This window comes from Odontesthes bonariensis, chromosome 18 (assembly GCF_027942865.1).
Source record: "Odontesthes bonariensis isolate fOdoBon6 chromosome 18, fOdoBon6.hap1, whole genome shotgun sequence".
NCBI classification, from domain to species: domain Eukaryota; kingdom Metazoa; phylum Chordata; class Actinopteri; order Atheriniformes; family Atherinopsidae; genus Odontesthes; species Odontesthes bonariensis.
This window is the reverse complement of record NC_134523.1, coordinates 25,404,099-25,428,745: the sequence shown is the minus strand read 5'-3', so window position 1 is coordinate 25,428,745 and position 24,647 is coordinate 25,404,099. Positions and strand designations below refer to the sequence as shown.

Sequence of the window (24,647 nt, the reverse complement as noted above, 5' to 3'; positions counted from 1 at the left end):
TTTACAGCTTTATTAAGTTTATAACCTCCTTTAACATAGACAGACGGAGTCCAGAGGAGAGTGGCTGCATTCGACATGAATTCTACCTGAGGAGTATCACCCACTTCGAGTTGCTGCCTTAAGCTGAGTGGGAAGCCGAAGCCGTTACAACCCTCACCTGTAGTCACGAGCTGGGAGAAGTGACCAAAACAATGAGATGGTGAGTACAAGCGGCCACAAGAAGGAGCACCGTCATCTAGGGGGGACTTAAAGAGCCACTCTGCATCAAAAGGAGGCAGCGGAGACGGTACATCTGATCAGGATGCCTTCCAGGAGGATGCGTTTCAGACGTGTCCTTCAGGGAGGAGGCACTTAGGCAGAGCCAGGACACACTGAGGAGGTGGCTGAGGAGAGGGAGGTCTGGAGATCTCCTTCCCTTTGCGAACCGATCAACAGAAAATGGATGGATCCATGACTAATATTTATGGTGCAGGAAACAGAGAAAACTCTGCTACATTCCCAACAGAGATGAACATCCTCAGGGTTTCTAAAAGATAACCTAAATGTCAGCCAGCTGCTCGGCTAAATCCTTCCCTTTCTAAATCAAACAGGAAAAAGGTAGAATGAGACATTTTTCCCTTTTCGAACAATAATTAAACAACATTGAAACTCAGCTGACGTTCCCACGAGGCACCGATCTCCCGTGAGATGATCCATCTGTATTCTTTCACCTCTGAAACAGAAACTGATCGAACCTGCCGGAGAGACTGCTCCAAAAAACATCTCAACGGCCTCGAATTCGTTACCCGTTTACCGTGGCACCAAATGTTAGTTTTAAATCATTTGTCCTGTACACACCTGTTTTACCTTAAAACGTGTGAATCTATCTAATAACATACAGTAAAAGTGCTGGAATTAACTTTCATCTTTAATCGTGTGATCCGTCTCTTGTGAACAGGACAGCAAAAATGGGCCAAGTGTGCTATTCTTGATGTAAGATTAATCAGTTATTATTATAATTTACCATTTTATAAAGCAATCCACCTCACCCTATTAAAGCTGGAAATATTTCAGAATTACAGAAGAGCAAATTAAAGTGTTTTAATGCTGTTTTAAACCACTGAAAGCTTCATTAACGAGTTCTCTCAAGTTACTGATGTTCACAACTAATCTATCTAATTCGATGTCAATTAATTAATCATTTAAATCAAAGGTTTTGGTCTTAAAATGACCCCAGCAATGACAATCCTTACCGAAACTATGCAGATTTTCGTGGTACTGAGTGAGATGAGAATCCGTGCTGGTGCTTTGCTGTTAAGTGTCACTGTGTGTTCTTCCTCTATGGATGTCCCGGTTGGTGATTCAGCTTCAGTGATGAACGGTTTCCTTTCATCTGGACACACACTGCATGTTTACTGGTGTCTGTGCTTGTGTATTTTTGGCCATCTGTCTGGATCTGAAGCGTTCCCCGGACAGCTGTGTCCAACACACCATCAGATTACAGCTGTTTACTACACTGAGAGATTAACCCACTGAAGGAAAATAATCCCTCGGCCGTCATCTCAGCCCCAGTTCAGTTCCACCTCACTGAAACCTCTTCCTCGTGGCTTTGACCTCAAACCATTGTGTGAACCTTTACTTTAACTCCCAAACATCAATACGACGAGCTAAAAATGCTCTCACTAAATCTTTCAAATCATTTGGTTTGATCATCTTAAGGAGGAGAATTTCTGTGTGAATGACTTCCACACAGCGTGACTAAGCAGCCATGATTTGTGCATCAATCAAAATAACTTCCGTTAATGTCTCTCTTCTATAAATGATTGTTATTCATGACATGAAATGAAAGGCAGACCAAAGGCTTTTCAGTGAACTCTGACAATGACACATAATCGGTACTCATTTCCATCCATGTCCAGTCCGTCAGAATGGAACCTGCAAAACCACGAGGGCATCAGTCCCACCGTCTCAGAGAGCTTATTCAGCCCGACATCCACCGGAGCAGAAGCAGGAGTCACAAATCCAACCCGACTGCGCACTGCACTAATGCTATGCCGACGTAATCTTCTGCACAAATCCATTAAGGACGGAGAAGGAGGAGAAACGGCCATTTACTCAAGCAATTAAACTGACCCTCCAAAAGCTGCAGGACCCTGAGATTAATGAAGCGTTACAGAGAAGCCAAAAACATCCGAGTTTCACATCGTTTTTCAGCCGGTGCCGTCTCAGGTCATGCTGCTCCTCGTCATATATTCAGCCCACATGCAGCAATTTAAACCTCTTTCATTTAAAGGCTAAAATGCACCAAAAAGAAAGACTTTCATGCTCCGAGTATCACACAGACCCGGAGGGAACACGCGCCACCTGACAAAGTATTTGACAACTCAAAGAAAATTGTGCAAATTGCAGTTAAATGAAGTGTGAGATGAGGTAACATGCACTGATGCACTGATGTACTTTCCTTTGAGCGTCACCGACGATGAAACATAATTAAGCCTGCAAATATTTTCTGAATTTCTTCTTCTCTGTGTCTACTGTCTCAGCAGGTGATCCATGCAGAGGCAGAGGACAGGTTGGACAGGTTGGACAGGTTGGACAGGTGGCACATGCAGGATATTTGTAGTCTGCTCTTTCTGCCTGTAAACTGGCCCGTGGTGCCCTGGGCCACGAGTCTGAGGAGGACTGGATCGGCCATACTTCTGTCTGCTGACATCACTGGTGAAATCTCAGACAACTGCTCAGCGTGTGCTACTTTGAGTGATGGGAGGTTTAAAAATACAACGATAATCCATAAACATGGCATCACTCGAGTTAGCTCGGGAAATAAGACGCATAATTTAAGAATGCCTCAAATCGAAGTAAGCAATCTGGAAATCAGTCCCCTTCAAATAGAGTATTGATTATGAAAGCGTGTCTGCCGTTTCATCATTCTCCACCAATAGTAACATGATCAGTGTGAACTCTAACAGCAGCCGCTTTGGTCCAATATGGAACTGATTCATCTGGTATTTAATCTGTTTTTAAACTAAATATGATGATGTTCCCATCACCATAATGTCCCGTTCTGAAGGGATGGATATTAACGGTTTACTGCCTCTGGTGGGATGTAGCAGTACGTTACAACACAATGAAATGTATTATCACTCAGATAAGTGGACTGACCGACCTAGAAAATGCAGACGGACTGCCTGTCAATCACACAGGGTGAGAGGGGTCCTCCATCCTCAGTGCCTCCCACTTTGTTTACATTCTCCTCCCTCCAGGCTGCCCATCTGTTTCTGTGCTCTCCTCTCTTCGTCTGCTCCACAGTTTAATCACTCAGGACCAAAGACAGGATGCAGAGGGTGATAATAAAAAGCCATCGAGGCGTCACACATCAGTCTGACTAATGCTGGAGCTCATTGTCACAAAAACATGATAGAAAATGGCATTTTGTTCAGAGGTCATCAACTTCCAATAGGCTGGTCTGCAGTATCCTAGCAACACCCAACCCACGAAGCCCATCTTAATAACTGGGTGGGTGGGGGTGGGGGGGGGGTCATTTAAAATAATACCATTTTCATCTGCTCTTCAGTCGTTTAATAAACATCTCTTGGTGTCCAAGAGATCCTTAACACTCCACATGAGCCCAACAAAGAGGAAGTGACGTCAGAGTGACCTCAGCTGGCATCAGCGCTCCACTGACCACAGACATTACAAACCGTGATCCGTGCAGATCAATGCCATTTCTGACTGGGGCCTCACGCACAAACGGGAACGAGAGAAGGATACGTATGGCGGAACTACAATAACAGTAGTAAACTGTGAACTGTACGCTGCTCTAAAATCTGACTGCAAACCCCAAACCACAATATAAGTGTGTCCTTTAACCCTCTTCAAATCTAGGCTAAATACCTACTTATTTAGGATTGCTTTTAATACCCAGTAGTATGATGACACTTTTATCTTATTCGATTTTGTTGCATTTTATTGCTTTCACTGTTCTTTTATTGTTTTTACTTATTCTTCTCTTTATTTATTACCTTCTGTAAAGCACTTTGGTACACAGAAAGGATTGCCTGTAAAGGGCTGTATAAGTAAAGTACATTTACATTTACATTTTTCCAGTGTCTGAGGTTCAGCTTCAGCTCATAACAAACACAAATCAATGAGATGCCGAAAGAATCTTCTTTCTACATGAAAGCTTCCGTACATTGTACACCACTGACGTTTAAATGATAAGAACTCTGCTGTTTTTGTTGCATGTCCACCCTGTCTCTCCGTATTTTTGTGCTCATTTTCATCTCTCCCTATAAAAGAACAAACATAAATCTGTTAAGGATGCTGCAACATATTGATTTCACCCATTTAATGGTCGATTGTTGCTGCTGTTTGAGCTGTGTCCCTCTCAAGTCGTCCAGGTGTACAATCAAAAGGCTGAAGGATTAACTGGTTTGTGGCTGCACACCTTTCACCTCCTCTTTCACCAGTCAAACACACCCACACAGGTGGTTGCATGGAGGATTCATGCATAAAGTCTACGTAACGTCATTATTTTTTAATAATTTCTAGCTCGGTCCATAAACACTGAGGTTCACACCAGACTAGCTTACAAAGCAACCAGTTATGAGTGAGACAGTTAGCATTTATATCCGACTTTATCTGCCCACACACCAGTTACACCAACTCAAACAAAGCCTCTCATAAATAAATGGCTAAAACAGATTATATAAACATGAATACAGTGTTAAGCGTCAGTGTGACATTACAGTTATTTTCATGATATTTGCATTTTTCATGTTTTTTTTTCAGATTTTTTTCCACATGCAAAGACGTTCAAACTCTTCGGTTTCACAACTTCCTCCCTTCTGCTGTTGCCTGGCAACCAACTCAACTTTACCTCCTTTACAGCCGCCTCATTATTCCTTTCTCCGGTTACATAATCTATCTTTTCCAATTTCTTTCAGACACAAAGATAAAATGTGAACATCACTTACGAGTGTGATCATTTCCATCTAAGTGAAAGTCAACTAAGGAAGCTTAAACCGTTATAATAATTCATTATTCATGAGCTGCACTGATGATAACTGCTGCCAGCTGTTTTCGAATTAAAGCAGAAGATTGTTAGTCTGAGTCCGTGAGCCGTTATTAGATGTATATTTAAATATTAATGTCATATCGATAAATAAAAATTCACTCTAGTATAAACCTACCGTAGTTATCATAATTATAAACAGTTATTATTATGATGCTGTGGACGGTTACTTGTCGACAACAGTGGAAAGATTTATTTTATGTACTAAACTAAGTGTATTTTGACTGTTTTTGCCTACAAATTAAGAAATAAATCGTAAAAGTTTGTATTGTGATTTTATGCTCTGTTGATCACATCATTCATGCACCACACCTTGTGTGTTTGTCATGTATCTGCAGTTATAAGGAAAAATAAAATATTTAATCTTAATCATATTACATGTTAATATGGTTGCGTTGGCTACTGGCTGATTGGTGGTTTTACAAGCTATCTTTATCACTGAGCTCTGGTTCTGACTGCTGTGAAACCCTGTTTTAAGAAGATGTTTAAAAACATGCTTGGTTAAATAGTCCAAATCATTCCAATATAAACCTTTAAATGACTTGTTAAAGTTACAGGTGTGTATTTCTTTCTGTGCTGTTACACCTGAGAGGTATAGACTTTTGAAATGAGTTGTATTTCTTATTATTCCTGCTGGAATGCCAGAGTGGAGCAGATCGTTGCTGTGTTTCTGCTCCCTGTGGGCACAGTGGGCATATCTTTCTCCCCTCTGCTCCGTTCAGTTTCCACAGCGACTGGACACGGTGAGGAAACAAAGCGGATCTGCGCAGGTTTTGTAGCTGACGGAGGAAAGAAAACCTTCCGACACCGAAATGTTTACAAGCGACACAGACTGAACTCAACTAACCTGGCTGAGAATATCACAGGCAAACAGACCCGTGATGTCATTTAAGGTGACCCTACTAGAGCCCTGCACTCCCGCGGGAGTCCCGGGACCCAACGCAAAGCAGTGCGGCGCGGGACACATTTTGAAAGCTCATTGCGGGCGCGGGTGGGAGAAGTGATAAGCTGCAGTCCCGCTAACTTAAAACGTGTTTAATATAAAAGCTATAAATTATTAATTTATGTCTATCACATAGGCTATACAGTAGGCCTATATTGTGCTGGATATTTTATTTGGTGGCCTATTAATAAAAAAATGAAATGTCTACATTTGTGGATGTGTCTAATCTCTTAAATCAATGTAACGTGAGCTGTAGGCTTAGATATTTATTATCAAATCCACTCAAAGTAGGGGGCAGGGCTCCATCACGCTGTGTTTAAAATCATATTAACTAAAAATATATACTTTTACTTCCAAGAATGGAAATGTGAGGAGTGGCATATAACATATGTACAATGTATTATTCTTAATATTCACGGTAGATTTTTGTAGGTATGTTGGGTAAGCTTATTTCTATAAAGCCTCAGCTTTTATGTTTTGTTTATGTAAAGCAACTTATTGATTTCATTCTGATTTTTTCACGTGAGGTGCATCTGCAGCAACTTAAGACAGATCTTAATTTACAGAAAATCATATTTGACCGTATTAACTCTGTCTCATTATGCAGGAGTTTACCGAGCAGAAACCACCTAAAGATCCAAACACAGCGACTCTGAGGAAGAGCTCTGATAATGTGGAGAGGTGCAGTACGAAGCCTCATCATGTATGGATGACATGTCGTCAATGAGAGTGGGTTTAGTTATAAAAGAGAACACACATCCCCCTCAGCGATTGGCTCTCCTCTTCAAGCTTCTGCACCAAGTGGATTATGGGATACAATGGAGGAATTTATCGGTGTACATCTATTTTCCTTCACACTATCTGAGTGCATCTCTCCAATTTTTCCTCCTGAAGCTCCAACATCACTCCATCCTCCGTGTCATCCCTGCTCAAGAGAAACATCCCAGCATCTCCTGCATTCCTGCATCTTTCCCAGTGTTCACCCTTTTCAAGGTGACTCACCACAAAGCCTTCTGCGCCCCCCTCCCCCTCCATCAGGCAGTCTTTCTCCAGCTGACCTTTGTTTCATCCCATCGTCTTCCAACCCGATTGTTTGCTCCTGCATCGACGATCCTAATCAATCGATTGGCCCGGATCAAATGGCCCGTGTTGCCTTGTAAACTGAAGCTCCCGCTGGTCTCCTCGACCCCCACCACAGCCCATTTCACCCGTATCTCCTCCCTCACTCCACCCCTCCACTGGTAAATTACAGCAGGAACGTGGGAGTTTCCACTCAACCCCCGATAAACAAACACGCCGCCCTCCTCCTCTTATCTTTCACGCAGTAATCAGAGTGTGCGGCGTCCCCCTCGGGCGATCGAGTGGACAGCGTGACAAACCGTGACCGAGCGGCATCCCAACTCCACCAACACTGGATGTGGGACAGGGGAAAAACCACCGCCCATCACTCTGCACTCGGAAGGATGGATCCTGACACCTTCATCTCTAAACACGGCTCGTTGGCCTGATTTGAACTCCACATATCACAACAAAATCAGACACAGCCGTGGCTATAACACCATCTTACTGAGAGACACAAGATAATACTTAAAAACCAACACAGGGGATCCCCTCTTGGCCCTATTTGGTTCCCCCCTGCAGCCTCTTGCATCTAAAGTTATGAAAATTGTTCTTGCATTTGCCACTTTGCTGGCCAGGCGACTCATACTTCTCAATTGGAAACACCCTCAACCTCAACCTGAAAGAGGTGCTACTGTCCATTAAACTTGAAAAGCTCAGATTTTCCCTCTATGGTTCCTCAGGTCCTTTTGAAAAGACTTGGGGACCTGTCTTAAACTATATTGAATCTTTGACATCTCTGCCTGACTGCGACGACTGAGCCCCCCATATATTTATTTATTTTCTTTTTTCATTGTTGTTTTTTGGGTTTTTTTTAAACATTTTTATTTAAATGTACGACTTTACTTTGTCATTTTCCGTACTCATATGTTTGTTGTACGTGTCTTGTACTGTTTATATGTTGATACTGAATTCTTAGAACTGTTCTCCGTTGCGTGGGGCGGGATTGTGGGAGGGATTAAAACTGGGGGAAAATTATAGAATGGAAGGCTTCGCTGTTGCGCTGTACTGCTACATTGCTACCTGTGAAATTGCTTCCAATAAAGAAAGTCTATAAAATAAAAAAAACCAACACAGGAAGGCAACAGTAGGAATGACATCATTAAGTCTAATTTTAGTGGATGGAACAGGATGTCCTTCATGACCTGACAGATCAGCCAGGTTCTGTGGGGCTTCTGGGGTAAAGCAATACGCAGGAGGTATTAGCTGAGTCTACTCTTGTGGATAACATCTTCCTTTTTGGTAATAACGTTTAGGAACGGGAGCTGAGAAGTGAGGTCGATCACTGCCGAGGAACCATTTTGACGCACTTGTCTGTGCCCGTTTGATACCCAGACCTCAGCTGCCTCTTCATCCTCACCGTGCCAACATCGTTAATGACAGCAGCACAACACACCGGCGCACATTATGTAATGCTTGGCTGAAAATGCACCAAATGGAGGGTGCAAAAATGAAAGAAAGAAAAACAAAAAACACAGCCTGGGTCCCAGCCACCACACTGTCTGGATCAAGGTTGAACATTTCACACACTCGTAATGATATCATGATCCTTCTTCTTTATTGGGAATAACTGAGGAGACGGGCAGCTGTGACTATGTACAGATTATCAAGAGTTTCTGCAGCCAGATTAAGATAAATTACAGGAAAATACACAGTCCAGGCTGCAGTTTTTTTCACCACCAGTAGCTTATTCCAGGGCGTAATTGTGCATTTCACAATCGTATCATTCCCAAATGACTCCTGCAGCTGTGCTGTCTGATTATCTGAATGTGTGACCAGCCCTGGAGATGTGGATTATTGCAATGAAACCAGAGGATGATGCAGCACATCTGTCCCGACTCTTGGTGACCAATCCGAGCTGAAAACATTACTAATCGCTTATATATTTTACAAGGCCTGCACGGAGACTGTGAGATAACAGGAAACCCCTTTCAAGCTTATACCGCAGGCGGAAATGGCTATTTGATGGAGCAGCTTCATTGTGATGTGACAGCCGTAGTAAGATGCTTCTCATTAGGCTGAGAAGCCACTACCGCACCGGCCGGAGTCTGGCGCATACATCCCATAGAAGAAAGACTGTCCCCCCCTCTTTTATCCGTTAATCTCAGCCCTCATCACCTCTGATCCGGTGCTATAAATGGTAGATACCCAGGGATGCAGCAGTAATTTTAAATGTGGGGGTGTTCCAGGGGTGGCACATGAGCGCCACATCAAGCCCATAGACACGACGCTGAAGTTGGCATCCGATTTGCGAATTAAATGGATGGGCATAAAGGGCCATTTCACTACATTTTGATCGCCCTAAACTAGATCCTGTATGGAAACTACAATAGTTACACTGCTCAAATCTGGATGGAATTATTCTAAAGAGGCTATAGATTCATTAAAACCTTGTTTGGGATTTGTGAAACCTTTTTCTGATTTGTACAAATGCAGAAAAGGGCCATTTTACTGCATTTTTTGGCATTTTGATCGTCCTAAACTAGGTCCTGTATGGAAACTACAATGGTTACACTGCTCAAATCTGGATGGAATTATTCTAAAGAGGGTACAGAGTCTTTAAAACACTTTTTATGATTTGTTAAAACTTTATTTGGTCATTGAAAATTCAAAAAGGTGAAATCATCTTGCTGTAAAAGTGGGGGTGTCGAAACAACACCATCCCCCACGGGTGCGACGCCCATGTAGATACCTAAATGTGATGACTTTCCGAGAGCCAATAGATCCGTCTGACTGGCGCTGGAAACGCGTGCAGCGGCGGCAGCTGTGCGGTTTAAACGGGTTTTTCCAAATAACGAAGCCATACACACATTATCGATCCCACCGTGTTCAATGTCATTCTACCATCATGCCCGGTCCCTTCACAATGTTAACCCTTTCCTCAACGGACATAGTGAATTACCTTTTAACGATGCTAACCCCGAGACCGTAAAACCAAAATTTTACAACAAAGTATTCGACAAGAAATGCATCTCTTACCCCCATTTTGACGATGTCAGTCGGGTCTCCTCTGAAGATGCAACGCTTTCACACTTTATTCAACCAGAATAGGTGGATTTAAGGCGAGGGCAAGGGGCTGAAAACAGTTTTATAAATGAGAAAGAAAGCAAAGCTTCACCCCGGTCGGTTGAAAGAGGGTTATTTTTCTTCGGCGTTAAACGTTGAAATTTAAACGCAGCCGTTGGCGACACTTCACCAACCGTCTCCCTGCGAGGCGTAAATGATGCCGTCGGAAAGTAGCGCCGGGCGGCAGCCTTCTCCCCTTCGGATGCCGTCTCCCTCCGCGGCTGTGCGCAGGCTGCCGTGGCGCTCCAGGAGTCCCCGAGTCCTTAAAAACTCCGCGACCGAAGCGTCAAATAAGTCCAGGAGAAGAGAGAAAGGTGCTGCAAACAAGGAACAGAAAGACCAGGGGCGATTTTAGGATCTGGTCTTTTGGGGTGCCCAGCCCCCAGTGCTCACAGAGGCACATTATTTCTCACTAATTGAGGCGAACTAGTACATTTATAAATTTTGGAGCCGTATTAGTTTAGCTTTGAGTAGTGTTTTCCCTTACAACATTCAATTTTGACCTCTTCATTTCAAAAGACTGTGGCTTGACAGGGATAACAGAGAGCCTGAGACCAATATTGAAGATAACTCAACATTTATTTTGGGAGTAAAGAGTTAAAACAAAAACAAATGCTAGAAAATAAATAAAATGGTCACTAAAATAATGCAATCTTGAGCAAAAAAAAAAGTGTTTTTGCATAATATCATATTTTAAAAATGTGCTGAGCCAGGGGGTGCCGAGCTATCTCACGGTGGTGCCTTGGCACCACTAAAAATACCCTAGCCTCGCCCCTGAGAAAGACAAACATAATTGTTTCAAAATTATTGATGCAACTAGCCAACATGGATAGTTACTGCTTTTGGAGCTGTACCTTTAAGAGCAAAAAGTAAAGGTACCACTGATGCAGATGTGTATATTGGAATTTTGGAAAGACATTTTGCTATCATTTCCTGAGAAGCCCGTGGTTATTTGACTGGCCTGCCACGGAGCATCGTGAAGAGGAGAATCAGACGGCAACAACCACAGACTGCTGAGCAGCTGAAATCTTGGATTCAGCAAGAATGGACAAAGATTCCTCTGAAAAACTGCAACAATCAGCATCCTCAGTTCCCAAAGCGTTAAAAAAGTTTCATTAAAAGGAAGCCGATGGAACACGATGGGAAACATGACTCTGGAACAACTTTTACTGAGTGTGTTGCCGCATCAGATTCTACATTTAATTCTGTTTTCTAAATACGACGACGGCCGACACAGAAGACTGTGAAAATCATTGTATGGACTTGTGTTCTGTTAAATAAAGGTTTATTTGAATTTACACATGACAAATTACAGATTTAAACTAAAAAAAAAGCCTAGCCCTCGTATTTTATATGCTTAGAAATTTGCACTCACCAAACCCACTGATGGTTCATGTGTTTTGAAGCTTTTAAGTCTCATTTGTTTTTGCTTATTTCACAAATAATCCAGCCAACAACAAAGTGTGCACCAAATGCCATGTATACACATATAGTCTCACTATAGAGAAGTGTTCATATGAAACACTGCAACTGTGAAATGAAATAAATCACAGAAGTCATTCGGAGTTCATAATAACTCAATCTGATGCGACATGATGCACCTGGTTCCTGGACGTTTGGTTAGCCGGCAGCAGCTGTGCTCAGTGCAGCCTTTCTGTAGTGCCTTTTGGACAAAGTGCACATCTGCAACCTCAAAGACTTCAAGGGGAAAGCCTGCGCATGCAGAGTGTTCTCCAAAGCAGAATGTAGCATACTCGAACAGATGTGAGCAGCAGCAGCATACAAAACAAGTGATTGTTCTTCAATCGAGCAAGACTATCAGCTCAAATAGGGGGAGAAAAAATACGAATATACAGACGAGAGAGAGCACATGTGAAGAAGGCTCACACTGTACTACCATGTGGAATGGAAACCTTGGCTAAGATGCACATTACAAGCAGCAAAAACGAAATAAAACGTAAAGAATGGGATGTTCAAACTCTATCAGAACAAAGCAGCCGCTTCCAACACTTTGCTTCTGTATGCACCGCCTGCTGTGGAAGATTAGGCAATTACACTGCTGCTTCTGGAGCCTGCAAACGGGAGCAGGAGGGTATGAGTTATGCAGCTGCCACAGATGCATACGCACCCAGACTGACTGTGGTGATTCAGCCGCAAACAGAGCACATCAGACAGTGATTAAGTGTGTGTGTGTGTGCTTCTATGTAAATGTGAGTTGGTGAATGTGTGCAGGTATTACAGCGTCCACATGGGATCAATAGTTCCTTCGGATCTTAACTGAGGCGTGGCCTGGTTTCCTCACTGCTCTGTCATCCATCCTGCTCTATTCAAGTTTTTTTCCTTCCTTCCAGAAAGTTCTTAAATGGAGCTGGGAGGGGGAATATGTCAAGTGTTTCCACATTTTGTCATAATGTGACAATGGAGCTGGTGATGAAATGAAAGTCTGGACCATGTAATGCAGCAGCTAAAAAGGGCTCATTACTGGTTTATTGGAAGGAAATGCACCATGTAAAAAGGCACAGGAAACACACTTTTAGATGGAGGGGTGCAGATCTGTGTTAGTTGGAAATAACAGTGAGTTTCCTAATGTCTTCCACCTCTTTGACTGCATCCATCATAGCTTTGCTCTGTGGCTGCCGCATAAAGTCACATTTTCTTTGCTTCATCCAAGTTGTTTTCAGATAAAGTTTAGAAAAAACACCACCACACTACGCCTAACCTTTCCCATAGTTTGAAATTCCAGGATTTTTGGTGAAGTGCTTTGACCTTTTAAAGAAGTGAGTTAAATATAACGGCAAATTGCCGTTTGATGTGTCCAGACTACGCTAAATAAATGCATTTATCGTTTATCCGAAGGTTAGTTTCTTACTTAATGACATTCAACCACATCACAAACATTTAAAGTCCCACTCCAGCAGTTATCAACCCCCTAAAAACGTTAATTTTAAAAGTCTTGACAATAATAATTTAAAAAAAATAGGGCTGGGCAAGTTAACTCGTTATTATCGCGTTAACTCGTTAATTATTTAACGCCGATAAATATTTTATCGCGCATTAACGCAGGTTTTATTTATCTGTTGCTGACAGGCTTTTATTTTGTAAAAGTCTGTTGCTCACAGGCTTTTATTTTGTAAAAGTCTGTTGCTGTCTGCTGTGGAACCGGAAAAGAAAGTAATCGGCGGATCCACCAAACCTGGAGAAGGGTACGGAACTTTTACTCTGCCATTTTCATTTTAAAGTTCTTCCAGACGGCGGAGTCGTCAGAACCAAAGTCATCTGTAAACACTGCCAAGTTGAATTGTCTTCTCAGCGTAGTAGTTCCAGGCTAAAATATCACTTAAAGGCAAAACACACAACTGATAGCAGCAAGTCATTCAAGGAAACAGACAGTGGAGCGAGGCTTCTACATAAAAACTACAGAAAGATGCTGATGTTAAAAGTGTGTTTGCACAACAAATGTTAGGGCACTTTCATTCATATGGCAGCACATTTAAAATAAAACTAAATGCTAAAGGCTATACACTACTTTTGAATTCATTTTTGGATTTTGCGTACAAATGTGATTAATCGTGATTAATCAGGGAAATCATGTGATTAATTAGATTAAAAATTAGCCACCCATAAAAAACCCAGCCATAAAAAAAAGCCTCTAATGGTTAAAAGTGGCCTGGTTTTTCTCTCATTTAGTGAAAGGGGATCAATGACTCCGCTAATCATGCCCATCCATAGCTCTGCCTGCTCTGTCCACATAGATTCTGTGGAGGCTATGCTCTGTTTGGCATTTTCAATACTGGGTTAATTCTGCTGCGAATGTTTCAACCAGAAGCCATTAAGAGTTAGTAAGAGAAAGCTAAATCACACATGGGTTTTCTATTATTAGAAAGTCACAGCTCTTCGGTTGGCCGACCAAATGGCCCGTCTAAAAGGACCAAAGATCATCAAGTACCTCCAACAAGACACCGTGACAGTGAGCCTTCTTCAAGCTCTAAGAAATTTAGCATTAATTTGGTCATAAGAATGGGTTTTAGCTCTACCTGGAGGAACATTACTGAAGAGATTTACATGGATTTCTGTAGACACTCAATGTCTTTATGAGCTTTAGTGTTCCTTGAGTTTATTTCAGCATCACCAAGTCATTTCCACCTCTTTCATTTCTCTGCAGTAGGGATGGATGCAATGATTTTTAACTTTTCAAATCAGTCATTTAACCGTAAGAAATCGAATACTTCATGCGACTAACTCATTGCTATGGAGCCGAATTAACCAGCAGCCGGTTGTAATGGTTTACTACCAACACATCTGTGAAGAGGGACAATACAAAGCTAAAAGGTCGCAGTCTGCAAACACTTTAGTGTGGAACTCCTTCCTTTATTTTTTGCCCTTATATTAAAGTTTGAGACAAGGATGACACCACGTGACAGGATTTTGCACGATATTAATTGTCGGCCATTTTACGGTACTGAGTCAGTATTAGAAGGTTAATTGTTGAATTTAGGGAGTTTTTCACTGAGTCTGGTCCATTTTATTTCTTCAGCACAAGTTTCTTGTGTTTAACTTGAATAGCATTGCACTGCTAAAGAACATCATAGTAAAGGGCTCAGGAAAAATAGTTGAATAATCCTCCTGTTTGCTTCTGAGTACTTTTTTTTGTATATGAAAGAGTGTCGTGGTCAGAAAGATTTCCTGAAGGTAACATTTGGATTTTTGAAGTGCTTCTAAGTTACAGTGCTCAACTCTGACTCTTTTAATGCCTTTAATCCCAATAAGAGCATTTCTAACATCACCTAACGAAGGTATAACTCGTGTATGACTTCTTAGCAAAGGATACGAACACGAGAAATAAATAAATAATAATCGGACGTTACGACATATAAACACAAGCCCGCCTGCCGTAGAAGACGTCTTCACCTCCTGCTGCCTGAACAAACCAACTAGCATCCTGCCGGACTCATCACAACCGGCCAATTGTCCGATTGAACTTCTGTCCTGAGGCAACTGAGCTGCATTTTACCTTTCAGTTTCATTGTATTTATTAACGGTGGAATCTGAAGTGTGACACATCGGTGTGGAAGTTGTTTTGAAGAACCTGCCAACTCACCACATTGTTGGGTCTACATGGTGAATCAGTTCTTGACAGGGCCTCCTCTGTAAAGGATGGTTTTACTGACCAATTAAAAAGTTGTTAACGTTGTGTTTTTCCACTGATTTCCCTGTTAAACCGTCACACATCTCTCTTTCTGTTCCTTCAGCTGGTTGTTCTGGGCATCTTTGTGGATGTCGGAGGGCTAGCTTCTCACAAAAGGTTAACCAACAAAGAATTTATTTTAGGACTGGAGAGAAAAGCAAATACTGGGGAGAAAGAGAGAACAGAAACATTTCAAGAGACCCCGTCACCATGGCAACAAGCATCCGGTAACCACGGGTCCCTAATCACCCGGCCGCCGCAAAACAAAATTGAGGAAATTGGAAACGGTATGAATAGGCAGAAGGAGATAAAAGCACAACTCAAATGAAAAGATAGGTAACACAAAATTTGTAATTTTGTCTTTTTGTTAAGACCTCATGCTGATTGTAGTTCAATTACGTTTAACAGAAATGATTTGGGCTAATAGCCGTTTCTGCTCATGTGAGACACAAATTACAGCTGCATCTCATTTGGGCGTTTCAAAGGATCTGGAGATTCATTTCTGTTCAGAGATGTGTCCAGCCTGTCACACAGCAGGAGGTGGAACCATCAAACTAGTATATTTATCCATTTAAATGTACATTTTGCTGTCAGAACTGATGAGATGAACAGAAATGTTCATCCTTAAAGCCTCTCATTCATTGTGTGTGAGATGAATAAACAATTTTCCAATTTAATTCCGTCACTGGATTTATTCCAAATGTTCATCATCTTTGGATCTGGACTCTTTTTTTACTCAAAAGCAGCACACATATCCTGCTGAGAAAACCTTTTCAGAAAAGGAAAAGACTGAATGTTAAAGCCGAATACTTAAATCTCCAGACTGTCCTCCCAGAGGATGAGCAAGCAGCTCCTTATGAATGATGGTTACAGAATAATATAATGTTAAGGGGGCCTTTGAGGCACTGTGAGATGTTTCGGCACACAGCCCAAACAATGAATCATTACATCTGAATTCTCCGTAACAGATTGTAAGAAAAGGACTCACAAACTGCTTAGTAACTGTTTAACACTTTTTACTTAAACTATGATGAGAAATGTCCTCAGCTACGGACATCTAACCAGGTCGTTTTTCTGTCTGAAGTTCAGCAAACTTAACCCAAATGTTTAGGTTTTTGGTTTGGTTGAGTCCAGAAAAACCTCTCTTTAGGAAGGAGTTTGTGGTAAAAACTGTGGATGCAGCCACAAGTGGAACGATCTGTCTTATTGGACTTCTTCCAGGAGGAAGATTTCCACTGAATCCAACTGTAACTGGAAAACTGAGGTCTTTGGCTCACAGCTTTGGTGTCAGAATATGCATCACATTTTCCTTTGTTGACATGGCAACAGGCGATGTCAGCAAGACATTTATCTGTGTTAACAGCATTTTTTACACATTAATGTACCATTACTCCAGCTGCCAGTTTGGGAGGCAGAGCCTTCAGTTATCAGGCGCCTCTCTGTGGAACCAGCTGCCAGTTTGGGAGGCAGAGCCTTCAGTTATCAGGCCCCTCTCTGTGGAACCAGCTGCCAGTTTGGGAGGCAGAGCCTTCAGTTATCAGGCCCCTCTCTGTGGAACCAGCTGCCAGTTTGGGAGGCAGAGCCTTCAGTTATCAGGCCCCTCTCTGTGGAACCAGCTGCCAGTTTGGCTTCAGGAAGCAGACATCAAAAAGCAGCGGAGAAGAGGGCTGTTTGGTCATTTTTCATCATATGACTGTGCTGAATAAACCTGCTGCTTCTATTACAAATTCTGCAACATCTGTTTAAATAACTACAAAATGACACAAATCACTTGGTGTTTACACAGAACGCACCACAGGAAACACCTCAGGATGGTACCTTATTTTCAGGCAGGCAGCCCACGTATTTCCATCTGTGTGAGTGTCTGTGAGACGGCATCTGGAAATGGGCAGGATGCCATGCGTGGTCTGATGAATATTATCTCTGCATCCCCAAACACAGACATGTCCTGCAGACACAAAAAGGAAAAAACACACATATCTGAAAGGCTAATGAGCAGACACATAGCCGCACTAACACAGCAGGTGTTTCCAGCATAGTGTAATGAGTGCACAGCTCAAGACATACAGGTACTTGCTGTCACATCAGACCAACAGAGACACACTTACAGACATAATATTAACCTATTAACAGATCCTATGCTATGTGCATGTGAGACTAAGAGAACCAGGAGAGCCCCCGAAAGTCCTCATTAAATCAAATTTGCACGTATAAATGATCCAGACAGCGTGACTTGACACAGTGATGACAAAAGAAAAGCTGTTTTGTTGGTATTCATAATGGTATTTTAGACTTTTTAACATTCTTTTGAGTCCTTTGCATTGATTAAACTCCTTAAAAAAAATGACTGTTCATAAATATTCAACATTTAGACATTTGTTCCCATGAAAATAATCCCCTTTGTGTCTTAAAATGGATGATGGCGCATTAAGTGAAAAGCAGCAACACACACAACTATAACTAGGCTGAACTTTGAATGTGATCCTTCCTTCCAGGCATAGAAGAAAAAAAGTGGAATAAAAGCCGATAAATGTGCCTGAATTCCAAAAACTGTGTAGTTGTTGAGACTTCAGGAGGAAAACATCACTGTTTCTCTACATTAGTTTATTCAGCCAAGAAGAGCTAGATTTTGAAAACATGCTGAATGAAGCTTATGTGCGAGTTCAATGAGGAGCATCCATTCTCTCGTCTGGCCTCATTCTCTGGTGTTTGGATTTCTTTTTCCTTTGTCACTTCGATTTTCCCACGCTGTTAAACTAACCCCAACTCAGGTCTATTTGCCTACAAAATTCCAAACCAATTAGTCTAATGCATGTTGTTTAGACTCTGTCATTCTTCATTAAGGTCGACTTAACCCAGAGCCCTTCTTCCTAATCTCTACCTTTTCGGTTACCTCCCATCTCTGCCCACCCACCACCAGCATCTACACTTCAGGAGGCTCATAACCTATCCTTTGCTTTGTTAATATCATCACTCCACTGATACATCAGAGTCTAACTGCCATAAAAAATGTATTTCATGTTGCATCTTCTTGAATCCACTGCCCGACAGGTTTGTAAACATTTACTGACAGTATCAGTAAAGTTTGTCAGATTTGTACCTCCTGAACAACTCGGCTGAACAGGCATCTTGAGGCCAACCAAAAGTCCTTGATCTCCTATTCCCAAGTTTTAGCTTCAGCATCCACCAACGTGGGAACTCTTTTAGCCACTCAGTACCTCTCAGCTGCCTTCTTCAGCTTGATGGCTAAACTCACCAATGGAATCCTTCGGTTACCACCACAACAAGCGATGACCTTCTGGCCACAGCTCCTCGAAGTTGCATCTGCAATGGAGGTCTTGAACATGCTCCATTTGGATTCCCTAACCCAAGCCTCCCCTTGTAGATGAGAAAAACTATAGAACTGTAAGAACTGACCAACCTGTTTGGGCTTACCAGGTCTGTCGGGCAGTCTTCCCCACCAACAGATCCAACTCACAGCTTCTCTCTCCAACCGAGGGCCCAAGACATACGGCTGCAGGTGGCCTGGTTCCAGGTACACTTATGAACCACCTTATGCCCAAACATGCCACATACCAGCTCAGGTTCTTTCCCTGCCAGCGAGGTGACGTTACATATCCCAAGAGCCAGTTTGTGACATCGGGAATCGGCACGCCCTGGCTCCCGCCTTTATCTGCCGGCCAGCTCGCAATGCATCCAACCTCAAATTTTCTCTTCGGAAGTGTTGGGCCCACATGGAAGTGGTATCCTGTTGCTACTTCAGCTAAGCCTGGCCAAGCCTCGTGAGACAAGGCTCAACGACCAGGTGCTTGCTGGTGAGCTCTTTTCTTTCCCTTTTCTGGGCAAAGTAACTAAATCTTTACGCTGGTGCAGCTCCATCAAGGTTTTTGAATCGCTCTCAGTCTGATCCCTTCCCTGAGACCAATGAGCTGTGGGAGAACCTACCAGGGGCTAACGCCCCCAACAACACAGCTCTCAGGATGGCGGGGGCACTAAAAAACCCCTCCACCAGGTTAAGGTGGTAATTCTACAGTAGGGGTATCAAAATATCCTTTCCTAGGGTTACTGGCTGTTGAGTAGAAAGTATTGAACGTAAGAACCAAACATCCCTTTTGAAATATCCTTCTTTGAAAGTCAGCTCTTTCTCTTATTCAGCCCTTAAAAGTTGACCTGATCATTTCCAAAGTTTGTTCAAGATGGAAATATTCAATCATCGGATTGCTTGCTTGTTTAACTTATAACGTGTTCGAGCATTAAAAGAAAGAAAAAGCACCATATGAACATGCTTAACTTGTAAAAGCTATTTAGTAACCCTCATAAATGCAGCTATCACACAACATTAAGTATTAATCACTGAACAAGCAGGCCTGAAATATAACTGAGGAATTGGATGCATGTATATGTACAGTTGGTTAGTTATCCTGCACAGCTTCAGGGCTCTGAATCTGCCTTCAGGAAAATTGAGCTAAACCAAAAGAAAAGGACATCTAAAGAAATCCTCCATAATGGGGGCAGAGCAAATTGGTATAAGTTTTTAAGCACACACACATCCAAGAGAGACATTTAGAGTAACTATGACTGTGTTCAGTGGCCTCTTTCCTTTAACTTCCCTTCCTTTCAACCTCTCTTCTTCTCCTCTCCTGATCCACCTTGTGTGCATCCAGTCGTTTGATCTTGCTTTTCACTTTCTTGTCACGACTCCAGCCACTCGTGCGTATCTCCTGCTACCATGTTGTTGCTGAAGTCCTGGAAAAAAACACGACTTGACAGTGTTTGAACTATGAGATTTGAAAACACTCTGGCCCTCCTCCCTTTTCCAGCCCTCCTCATCCTGAGTCTATAATTCAATTCAATTCAATTCAAATTCAAAAATACTTTATTTATCCCAGAGGGAAATTAAATGTTGATGTAGCTCAATTAAATCAAGGAGTTATTATAGATGCTGATGGCTGTGGGCAGGAAAGATTTCCTGTAGCGGTCCGTTTTGCATCCAAACTGAAGAAGCCTTTGACTGAAGAGACTCTGTTTTCCGATAACAGTCTCATGGAGAGGATGTTCAGGGTTGTCCATAATTCTCTTGATTTTATGCAAAATCCTTCTTTGCATTATTGTCTCCATCATTGTCTCCATAATGACTGGTTAGAGCTACACTGCTTCCATATATATGTAAATGCTTTGTGAAAGGAAAAAAAAGACCAGACCGTCAATAGCTAATTGCTACATTTAACTGAAAATAATACAAAAACATGTTTAAACTAAAAGAGTAGTTGTCATATAAGCATGTTTCATTGAATATTTTCATTTTGAATTGAAAGTTAACAACATACGTTTGTGTTGCATCACATTCATTTAGCAACAATCAAACCGAGGAGCCCGTCTTTTCAGAGAAATGTGTCCGACTGCAGCTCGTTGTTGTCAAACCATTCAAAGGATCTTATCTGTACAGGTTTCCTCCTGTACATATGAGCCGGTAGTTCCACAGAGTAGATGCACACCCATTCATCTACTTTACCATGCCCCAACTCTTCATAATCTAATGCTTCCCAGGTCATGGGAAGGACCAGCAATCAACCTGGGAAGGGTTATAAGAACATTTCCAAACTATTTGGAGTCCATCAGATTATTCACAGGTGGAAAACATTCAGGACAGCTGTTGTTGTGGAGAAATTAGAGTCGAATCACGCTGTCGATAAGCAGTCCATTGGGGAGTTTTATTGAACAAACTGTCACAGCAAATATGCATACAGAGTGTACAAAATGTCCGACGAGCTCATCTTGTGACACCCTTTTATACCGTTTTATCATAACAAGTGTACGTGGCCCTCTCTGGAGGCGCCTAGCTTTCGCAGTTTATCATAAACACGCTCATTCTAACTATTGTGGGAGAAGGAAGTCATGACATTCATGACTTCTGGCCTAGTTACATCGTGTGCCTTGCTGACTGGTTCAGAATATTGTTGATAGTTAGAATGAGCGTGTTTATGATAAACTGCGAAAGCTAGGCGCCTCCAGAGAGGGCCACGTACACTTGTTATGATAAAACGGTATAAAAGGGTGTCACAAGATGAGCTCGTCGGACATTTTGTACACTCTGTATGCATATTTGCTGTGACAGTTTGTTCAATAAAACTTCCCAATGGACTGCTTATCGACAGCGTGATTCGACTCTAATTTCTCCACAACACTGTCAATCTTCCCAGGAGTGGACGTCCCAGCAAGGTCACCCCAAGGTCAGAAACCCAAGAGCTACATATCAGACTCTGCAGGCCTCAGTTAGCATGTTAAAGGTTAAAGGTCATGACAGCACAGTTAGAAAAAGACTGAACAAGTATGGCTTGTTTGGAAGGGCTGCAGGAGAAAAACAACAGCGAGAGAAATATGTTTCAGATAATCAGGCTAACAGATCAGTAACATAATTGGGAATTTAAAAAAAGAGCACCTTAGAGAGGCAGAGTCTCAGAATTTCAGAATAATGTTCTTCAATGCAAAACTATGAAGAATATTCCATCATCTACAGCACATCTTATCACCTCAATATTCAAAGGATGTGGGTGTAATCTCAGTGAGTAAAGTTTGAAATCCAGCCTGAGTCTTTGAGGAGCAAAGATGAGCAGAGGATCTCCAGGAATTTCTCTCTCTACACGACAGAATATCATTAAATAATTCAAGGAATCTGGAGGAGTTTCAGTGTGTAAAGGACAAGGGAGCAAGCCTAACCTCAGACGGCGCTGCATTAAGAACCCTCATTCATCAACAGCTGATAGAAGCACACGGACAAGGGATTACTGTGGGAGGCGTGTTTGCAGGAAGAATGGGACAAAGTAACACCTGAAACTCTTCATTATTTGGTATCCTCAATGCAATAAGGTGAACCGAGTTAAAGACGCTGAGATACAACATGAAATAAATGGGTTCACCCTGTCTGGGATTAAATAAAGGTAATTTTAAATGTAAGAATCAGTGGGTTTTTTTGTTTAAATTGAATCTATAATAATTGTCCATACCGTTCAATCATTTTCTGATTTGGTTGTTAGATTTTCTGCTCCCTTAGTCTAACGTCCTGACATCTCCTTTGTGGAAAAAGCCTCAGAAAATTTGTAAAATTGTTTAGATTCTTAAACGGAACAGGATGCAACAGTGAAATAATACAGTGGAAGTGCCAATATAAGCAGAAGAGAACATGTTACCCAGATAATAACTAATATTCTTGATTATTTAGGTGTTCAACCAAATAAGAATCGACTGAACCCACAGAGAAGTCTGCAGTGGATGCTTTCTGCATATTTCAGTGACTTTCATACTTTGCAAGTCAATCTTTCGTGATTATTTATCATGTATTGATGAATAGATGAATCATAACTGTCAGAATTTCTTTGGGTTTTCCCAGTGTTTTTGTGATCGTTTTCTCCTCAGAATGAAATGAGCATTAGTCTCAATAAAAGCTGTCAGCTATAATTCCATCCCCACTATTTCAGGTGTTCTACTTAACAACAAAGTGTGCCAGTTAATGGAAGTGTGCCATTTTATTTGCTCCTTTATTATTCCTTCTCTCTGTAACACTGAGATAGTTTGAGAAGGAATACAAATCTCTATTAAGACCGTCTGGTATCATTTTAAATTCCCCATTTCAGCTGCTCTGCCCTAAATCCCACAATTTAACGGCAACACTTCCAGCCGACATGGTTTAAAGATTATAGTTTTACTAGCTTTAGACGGCTTGTGGTCACAGAGTTGTAACTGTAAATAGAGTACACAGTGATCAATAACTACCGTGGGGCAGGAAGCCACTCTGACCTCGCTCTTTATTCAGAGGCCTGAGCACATCACGACCCCCGGGGGCCGCTGCCTACTCTACATGCTATTTTTACTCCTCGTAATAAATATTTCAGGAGGGTGAAAAGGCAATTAGGGAAACTCCGTGAGTGTGAGGCACAAGTTGTCAAACAAAGTCACGCCTCCTCCAGCTGGTGCTCTGCTCTGGAAAAGATGGCTGCTGCTTGGCCAAACCCCCCCATCATGTTGCTGTCTCTTTAAGGGCCTGTTCCACTGTGACAGCCAATCACAAGCCAGAAACCGTGGTTTGACCGTCCTTGTCAACGACCTTGATGGAAGAGAACGGTGTGAGGATGTGTAAGAGTGGACGGGAATGATGAATGACAGAGAAAAAGAAAGGGAAAGGCCTTGTTCTCATCCTCTATTCTCCTTTTCATTGTCCATCCATCTACTGTACATCACTTACTCAGAGTCCTCCCCTCAATCCCCTCTGCTACAGCCCCGCAGCGTGTTGCATAACTCTCAGCATGGGGGAGGAAGGATAGGATGGGGGTGAAGAAGGGTGCGAGAGGCAGCAGGGCGAATGACTCACGATGCAACAAGCACCAGTACGAACTCAGCTGAACCACTGAGATCGTCTTAATCCACCCAGTTCATCGCAGTCAAGCAGCAATTTTACACTTTTTCTCCAACTTATTTTCTCAGAATGGGCAATTAAATCAATCGTTTTGCACTTTTTCCATCACAGAAACCTTTCGCTGACTAATTCATGCATAAGAGATGAGATTCAGATGTCAGTGTGGGTTAAAAATGGATCATTGTTCCATAACTAATGTGCCATTAACCCAGGAGTGAAAATATAAAACACGCTTGGGTGAGTCTCCAAATTGTTATCATCCAACAGTTTTTACGAATAACAGCAGAAGGTGGCATAAAAAGAACTAAATTCAAAGTCATTTATAGACAAATTTATCATTTTTCAGTACTGACTGGCTGTGCTCAGTGAAGTACATTTTCACAATGATAAAAAAACGTCAAAAATCAGGCCGAGAACTGTTCTGAAGTCGCTCTTCCACATACGCACGGTGTGCCATCACTGTAGTGAAACTCTGGTTGAGTAACAGTTAAATTACTTACCTTACGTATGTGTAGACACCTGCTAAAATAAAAATAGTAAAAAAGTAAATCTTAAAATAGACTCCAAACTACTTATTCTTCCTTTTTTTGAGTGTGTTTGGAGGAAAAGAAAAGTGAGATGCAGGATGAATCTCCACAAAACTGAAGAACTGCATGAAGTCTGTGTTTTCTCTCTCCAGTTTCATCAGATTTACCACAGACAGGAAATTAAACAGCTATGAGAAAAAGAAACAAACCAAAGCCTCTGGACGAGTTAAAGTATAACACGTTGAGGTGGAAGAAAGAAATCAATCTGTTAAATAAATACGTACGATAATTCATGGGAGGCTTTCAAGCAGGTTTTCACTCACATCTGGCATTAACCAAACCCC

At 41.9% G+C, this 24,647-nt stretch overlaps 1 protein-coding gene across 1 annotated transcript in view; it reads right to left on the bottom strand.

Annotated features, from left to right (window-relative positions):
- Positions 1 to 18,976, bottom strand: part of atp1a3a (ATPase Na+/K+ transporting subunit alpha 3a) — a 42,190-nt gene extending 23,214 nt beyond the window's left edge. The window contains exons 1-3 of the mRNA XM_075449978.1: positions 18,802 to 18,976; positions 17,185 to 17,314; positions 10,095 to 10,498 (exon numbers count right to left, since the gene is read on the bottom strand). Of these exons, the coding sequence (XP_075306093.1) occupies positions 10,095 to 10,100 (6 nt within the window). The 5' untranslated portion in view covers positions 10,101 to 10,498; positions 17,185 to 17,314; positions 18,802 to 18,976. The remainder of the gene's footprint in view (positions 1 to 10,094; positions 10,499 to 17,184; positions 17,315 to 18,801) is intronic.
- Between the last annotated feature and the right edge of the window lie 5,671 nt (positions 18,977 to 24,647).